Below are 8,068 nucleotides of genomic sequence, written 5' to 3'. Positions count from 1 at the left end.
CAATTGGAATCCATTACTGAGCAGATATCCGTTCATCTATCAGTGTGTCAATTTCGACTGCGAGAAATTTCAACTAATCGTAATATCCTTTATGTTTCACATTAACTAGAATGCCATATTAGGTCCAGTCTTTTTCGCTCGCCTATTACATACTTAATTTACGCTGTCCGTCCGTCTGTGTGCTCTATCTTGAGAACCGTTATAGGTAGACATTACAAGAAACGTGACAAATTGTTTTTCACTTACTTAAAGAGTTATATCTCTATCGCGGTTAAACAACTAAACTTCGAACAAAAGCGAATTTAGACTAGAGGAATATTGTGAAAGTAAATGATGTAGTCTTATTTTTTCACTGATATGTCACACATAACACATATCAGTGAAAAATTAAGGATCAAAGTCAAATGGCGTTCTAAAAGTTTTAATCATTTGTGTCGGTAGATGGCAGTAAATGTACTGATGACTACATCATTTACTTTGACTATATTCCTCTATTTCAAATTCTCTTTGTTCAAACTTAGTATTATAATTAGTGATCGGTTACAACGTTTTAATTTTCTGGCAGCGTGGTCGAGTTAAAGTAAAGGAAAGTAACAATTTAGGAGATGGTCAATTAAGGTTCATATAAAGGTGATTATATTAAACCTTAATTAATAATTTAAGCTGAATTTTTCTTTACAGATTCCTTTAACTGCCATGAAACCAACAACACTGCCATGAACTTAAAACGTTGTTACCAATCACTAATTATAATAAATTCAAATAACAATAGCTTATTATATGGTCAAGCGTAAGTTCGACTTAAGAAAAAAAAACATTAAACATAGTAAAAAATTGTCTTTCTATCTGTATAAGCCTATATAAGGAAAGCATGTGTTTTCATAACTCATAACATTTATTCTAATCAGTAAATCCATCAGTAAAAATATCTAATAATACCCGTTCAGACCAGCGTATGCCTTCATTACTTTGGGAGCCATTGAAAGCTTTCATTATTTCCACCTTTTTGCTTTGCAAGATAACAAATAACTTGTTGAATAACCATTCTATACTGGTGTACTTTAGTGTTGCGTCTTTGTTTGTCACCCTAAGCAGTACATCTAACAATATCGTATACAAAATACTTTGCCTAGTTGCAGGCTTACATATACACAAGTGATCCACAGGCAGTTTATAGAAAGGTCCTCTTCCTAAGTCAGCTGATTCAGCCTCAACAAATTTTACAGGAACCTTGAATGCTGTTACCAAAGTAGGTAAACTTTCTGCAAAACTGATAGTTTCCCAATTATATCTGTCAGCATATTTGAGGAATAATTGATGAATATCTAATAATACTGGCGAGTTTTCTTGCAGTTGGCGCACATCCGTAGATGGCCACAACACTGCTGCCGCAGCTCTGGGCATGGTTGCGAATGCACTCCCCTTATGGGGTGTGCTATAGAAAAATACTGCTTTGGTACATTCACAAAGTTTGTTAGCTTGGGGATCCTGGCTTTGAGCAGCAACATTCAGCACTTGTTTTACTATGAGCCCACCCATTGAGTGAGCTAGCCACACTATTGGTGTATTTCGGCTGCCCACTCCGGCATCAAGTAAATTAGGTTGTAATTCAGAAGCCCGAGCTGATATATCAGAAGCCTGTAAAGGGCATCGTTCCAGCCAGTCTGATAAAGAGCTAAGATAATTTACACCAATGATCCTAAGATTATTACAATCTTGTGGAAGCCAATCCTTAGGCCAACACGAGGTGTACACGCAGCGGTCCTGCCGCTCTTGAATCAGGCCTATGCGCTTATTTTTTACAGTGTAGAAGGAAGCGCTTGCATGATCTCTTTTGGAATCAATAGGCAGATCCTCTAGCACTACTTCTATATTGGCAAGCAAAGCTTCATCTTCTAATTCTATTATTTCTTCCATTACTTGTTGTAACTCTTGATCTATATAACTTGGTACAGCATCACCACACTCAAGATCTGCGAAAGTGCCTTCTAAAATACCAAGCGGCTTACAGGACTGATCTCTTTGCCTCCAGGTCACAAAAACACCACCTCTCAAGCCATGAACCAGTAGCGTATCACATATTGGAGTTTCAGTATTTCTATACAGGGGATGTAATAAATATAACCCTGGCCGGTAACAATATTCCCCAGACAAGTTTGCCAAACACACAGCTGCAGAGCTTGATAATCTGATGTCTCCTGTATGTAATAATCTTGATAGTTCTCTAATGAGACCATTTTCAAAGAATGCAGTGAGGAGACTAGTATGAACACTTAAAACAGTAAGAACTTTTAGCACTGCAAGATCCACATCTACATCATTGGGATGCCTTAACAACAATTCAGCGATACATGACATTATGCCCATATTTGCTAACAATTTGGCTGAGTGATCATCCTCGTAATTTTTATTATTAAATAAGCTTAGATGGTGATGCAAAGCCTCCAAACACATCAAGCACAGATCACGTTCACTTAAAGTGTCTGGCTTAGCAGGAATACTGTCAGACTCCATTGCTTGTTCTTGGACATTAGCAAAATACTTAGATAAAAAATGCTGTATACAACTATGATGTTGAAGATTCTGGACAGCTAAAATAAGATCATGGAACTTATAGGAGAGTAGTTCTGGCGCTTTCGCGGCCTTCCTCACGTGTATCGGTGGAGGCAAGAAGTAGCGCAGGTCGGCTCCGCGCGTGCGCGCCAGCAGCACCGCGGTGTTTTTGTCGATCGCCTGCGCAAGTTTCAGACAGTCCCATTCCTTGTTGTTGTTGAACGAAGCCAACTGTACCAGCGCGATGTTTCGCTGCTCTTGATTCCCGTGTTTGCACAGCCATAGTAATCGCCACGCCAGAGAATGTTGTAAACTTTTCCAAATACGATTCCATCCCACTGACTGCCTATTAGCTTTGTCTTCTTCCATCCTCACGGTCAAATCGTAGCTAGGGTCATCTATGTAGATGTACTCGGGGGTGTGTTTCTTCTCCATCAGGAGAACATTAGAATTCACTATTTTACCAATAGATTTATATGTTTGTCGGAAAGGATAGGCGACTAGGAATCCACTGCATCCGAAAAATGATGAAAATTTTAATATTTTTAATACGATTTTTATGCGATCGTGCATATTCATGATGAGATCTTAAATATGCCGTGAATACCGTAAAAATACTGAGGAGTAAGCCAAATCATAATAATGTTTTTAAATATCTATTGACATTGACATTTCGTTTGACAGCTGTTTTACACAGGTTTTACACATGGCGTTGACAGATGTCGTAGCATCATTATTCCAAGGCCCCAACGTTTTCTGTTCTCTTTGACGGCGCAGCAACTAGTATCATTTCTCTCTCCTCGCTCTTTTAAAAATGCCATTTGTCAAAAAAGGACAACCACACTGTTGACAAGATGAACTTCAAATCCAAGTGTTGCCTTTTTTGGTGCATCCAGGCTGTGTATGTGTGCGTATAAACGTGTATGTGTGCTCTTTTAGGGATGTGAAAAGTCGATTTTAATTATGTTATACATCGATAAACGCTACACAGCGGAACGAAATAGCTAATAATTGATGCTTCAATATCTTCGTTAAACATAAACATAATTGAAATGCTAATGAATAATAAATATATTAGAATATAATAAAATAATTCAATTATTGTGGAATAACTCAATTATAGTGGGTATTTATGTATTTTAATTAAATATCTGAACTTTCCCTTGCTGGGGCGTGGCGATAAAATTGTGATCTGATAACCACAATAAAAAATAAAAACGTTTTTGTTCATTTTAGGTATCGCTAAACCTTTGAAGTAAAATTAAAATTGCAAGAAATGTCGATAGTTTATCGATATGACTTTGTCGACATGGCTACAGCAAGGTGGTGTTAAATTGTTAATCGTACACTAAACAAAAGTGGCAACAGTGACAGCACGCTGAGGCGTCATCTAAGTATATCATATCGACTACCGTAGGCTCAAAGGGCGTAAGGGACAAAATGGCGAAAATGAGTTATGAATGCAGTTATACTCAGTTTTTTTCTCTCTATCGAATAGTATATTTAACGTCTCGATAACTTGAAAAAAATGTCCGATAAGCCCTATGAAAAATCAATGCTTAAACACAATTTTCCAACGCATTTTGCCGTATCTGCCAATTTAAAAAAATGTTGTGAGACATTTTGGCGTAACTCCCAACTTTTTGTACGATACGCCCTTTTGCATCGGAAATTTTATTAAATCTGTGCTAGTTTTTTGTCAGTTACGCCTATTTGCAGTAGATTTTTGAGTTCTAAATGTACGTTACGCCCACAACTAGTGGATATTTATACGAATGTTAGAGAATTCAATGTAAAATTTACATACTATGTAAAATTTCGAGTTTATAATTGTTGCTTTTTTGTATATAAGTGGGATGACCCAGTTCCTCCTTGTAATTTTTTTTATTAGTAGGTACTTGCATTACCTGCTCATGTGCTCATTAATGCCTTATTTATAGGGTAACTAAAATTTGACAATTTATACTGAACTAGTGGGTACCTTTTTCATCAGTTTTATGAATATAATAAAACATGACTATATTCAAATGATATTTATGGCGATTAATTAAGGTTAGACTGATAACTTTTAGTTTTGTATGTGACTGGGCCATTTGCAATTATGATTAGACGTAATATTAATATTTTTTTGTTTAAATTAAACCCTTATTTATAGGATTAACCTTATAAAAGTTATTGTCTATAACGTTTGGATTTACATCCATAGAAGTACGTAGGCCTGGCCATATACCTTTTTTGCTACTTACTCTGATGTTTTGTCATAAATAATCGCATATTCATTAAGTTTTACTGAACAGACATACAAAATGTCAAAACTACTATTGTACCTAATAGTATTATAGTGTGTAAAAGTAAAATGTATGATCAAATTAAGATTTGAAACAGGAATAACGCATACATACTTTCTATAGTAAAAGTAATTGTTATAAATTGTTATGATATACATAAAAAATATAGATGGTAGGACAGCAGTGATTCTGTTCAAATAATATAAACAAATAAAAAAAAAGAAAATATTGGTTTTGTGGCTAAAAAAAACGACCTTTTCCAAGTTTAAGTATCCAAAATAACAAAAATGGGGAATAAAACTTAACATTCTATTACATCTCCATAAGTTTTTGAAAAAAATATTCTTGTAAATTATAGTAAGTACTTAGAAGTATAGAGTTCCTTAAATGCAAGTTGACAATATTGCAACGATATTGTTGGATTTACGCCAAATGGTATTAAAACAGTTAATTTTTCTGTACGTTATGCCCTTTTTCTAATAAGATAAACTATAAAAAAGAGGCGTAAGGGACGCCCTTCTTAAAAACAGTCGTGTTTTTTGCGTAACGGACATGCTCTTTTCGTAAATAAGCATTGTATTATAAGTTCAAGCAATCAGTTTATAAGCTCTCAATAAGTTAAGAATAAGCCACATACAGGCATCATTTTATTCAAACAAACAAAAAAGTTATGATTTTTTTTCTCAAAACAAAACTGTTTTTAGGCTCTCCTGAAAAATCGTGTTTTGTCCGTTAAGCCCTTTGAGCCTACGGTAGTCGATATATCTATGCATCATTCCGATGTTATTCCGTAACATAGAAGGTAGGATCCTATAGAAGTGGTATACGCGTGCCTCCGTGAGGGACAAAACATACCCATTGCGACACTATGATTGGTTGAATTTTTTTTTTGCCCACCATAATCCATACTAAAGTTACGGTGGGTAACAAATAAAATGTGAGACTGTGACAAGGACAAACAATAATAGGTTTTTCGCTGCTACTCCTACCACAGATTAATAAATAGTTACTACGTAACAGATACAGCGATTTAGAGCACGATGCTTGTTTTTGTATTAATTAATCTTAATTGTAAATAGTCGTTATGTTGTATCTTCTTGCTGTGTAACTTTTTTCTTATTTAACTAACTGTTTACTGTATGTTATTTCTGTCTTTTTTCTTCTTGTCTGTTACCTTCCGTGATTCTTCTCACTTGATGGTCTCATCGGAAGATCAGCGCTGGAAGCCACCAGCAACATGCTGAGATGGGGCCATTTCGTGGCACTTTAATCTTATTTTGTGTTTTCTTTTATACTATGTACTGTTCCGATTGTTTGTGCTTACGAATAAATCTATTCTATTCTATTCTATACCTCATTCCCAAACAAAACCAAAAATACCTACGCTATAATAGCCTACAGAACCTTAATAATAATACCTGCTGCTCAGGACAAGAAGAAATGTACCATAATTACGCGCACAAAGAGTCGAGACTGTGTTGCCCGCCGTTCGAGTCACGTGCCAACGCGTCATCGTAAAAGCGTTAACAGACTATCGCACCGCACCGCGACCTTGGAGCGGTTCTAGGAATAGCTCGTACTGGCGTGGGCTTCCACACTATAGCACCGAACCGTCAAAACGGTGCGATCCTAGCTTACAGACTGCCGCACACGTGCGCCAGTGTTGCCAAGTGTCCCATGTTTCCGTGTTTTTCAATGAAATTTTGCAATGGAATCCTTAAAGATTGAATTTCAATTAATGTGGTTCCGCTTTTTTAGAGGTAGATGAAGGGCGTGAGGTAATATAATGCACCTTTTTCCATGAAAATCTTAAAAAATGTGTGTCTTTTTAAAGCACTGCTTCCGCATTTTTGTTATTTCATCGGCTGGCTACATTGCCGTCCACTGTCATAATTTGAAAATGACAGCTGTCAATCGGTGCGATGGAGCTTACACACTAGGGAAATTGGTACGGAGCGCACCAGTATTATTATTCCACTGTCATAATTTGAAACTGACAGCTGTCAAAGGGTGCGATGCAGCTTACACACTAGGGAAATTGGTGCGGAGCGCACCAGTATTATTATTACCTGTCAGTTGGTGCGACGTGCATACCCACCGCACCGCTATTAATAATAATTATGTGCGATGGAAGCTTACACACTATCGATAAATGCTCCGCACCGCACCAAGGTCGCGGTGCGGTGCGATAGTCTGTTAACGCTTTAAGAATGCGCTAGGGTTGTAGCTACCTTACCTATGATGATTATTGTAATAAAACGAATGTTGCGAATCAAATATGTTTTAGTTTTAATATAATGATTTATAATTTTTTCACTTCTCGGAATTCTCTGTTATTAAAATTTTATAAGTAGTTGAAAATATCCTAAATCGCGTAAATAATTTTAATAAATATTCAGGAGCAAAGCAACGGACAATCAACGGTTTTTAAAAGTTGTAATACGGTGCTACCAGGCCGATTAATTATTACGTCGTCAAAATTATTTAAAAATACTTTTTCTAACCCTTCAATATAATTATTAAACTTTCAGGTGGGACCTTTAGCCCGCCATAAAAAGATGAATTTTTATTATAGGCTTTTTCCTTTGTTTTTTTGACTTTTTCACCCATCTACTGCACAATAATTACGTGGTTTCTGAATTTTCGTGGTGGTACTGAATAATAAGCGCGGGAAACGCGCGGTGCAATGCGATGCGGCCGCTGAGGCGGGCGTTCGGCGGCCCTCTGTCGGTTGTATCGTCGACGATACGCCGAGCGGTAGGCATACAGCGCGTGGCCTTGAGCGTGTGACGGAGGCCTGCTCCTACTGAAAGATACATAAGACTATCCTGTTCGGTCACTTCCCCCACCTTTCATGTCAGATCCAGTTATATAAAAATAGCATGAATCTAGTATTAAACTGGATTGGGCATGAGTGGTGGGGATAACTGACAGAACGGGATAGTCTTACGTATCTTTCTGTAGGAGTAGCAGAGAAAGCGCTATTATTGTTTGTCCTTATCACAGTCTCACATATTTTTTGTTCGCCACCTTTTTTTAGTATGGATAATGGTGGGCAACAAATAAATTCGACCAATCACAGTGTCGCATTTGCGTATGTTTTGTCCCTCACGGAGGCACGCGTGTACCACTTCTATACAATCCTACCTTCTATGGGCTAGCCAAAAATTGTTGACAGATGTTTCGTTTTTGTATCACCAATTGTCTATGATTTAAAAAAAAGCTAA

At 36.9% G+C, this 8,068-nt stretch overlaps 1 protein-coding gene across 1 annotated transcript; it reads right to left on the bottom strand.

Annotated features, from left to right (window-relative positions):
* Positions 1 to 887: 887 nt before the first annotated feature.
* On the bottom strand, positions 888 to 3,197 carry LOC134805100 (protein SERAC1). Its single transcript, XM_063778397.1, has one exon. It carries the CDS (start codon positions 3,130 to 3,132, stop codon positions 901 to 903), a length of 2,232 nt encoding a protein of 743 aa, XP_063634467.1. The 5' UTR covers positions 3,133 to 3,197; the 3' UTR covers positions 888 to 900.
* Between the last annotated feature and the right edge of the window lie 4,871 nt (positions 3,198 to 8,068).

The sequence above is a fragment of the Cydia splendana genome, chromosome Z, assembly GCF_910591565.1.
Source record: "Cydia splendana chromosome Z, ilCydSple1.2, whole genome shotgun sequence".
In the NCBI taxonomy this organism is placed as follows: Eukaryota; Metazoa; Arthropoda; class Insecta; order Lepidoptera; family Tortricidae; genus Cydia; species Cydia splendana.
Note: the sequence above shows the minus strand (reverse complement) of the source record. Positions and strands in the feature narration are given on the sequence as shown.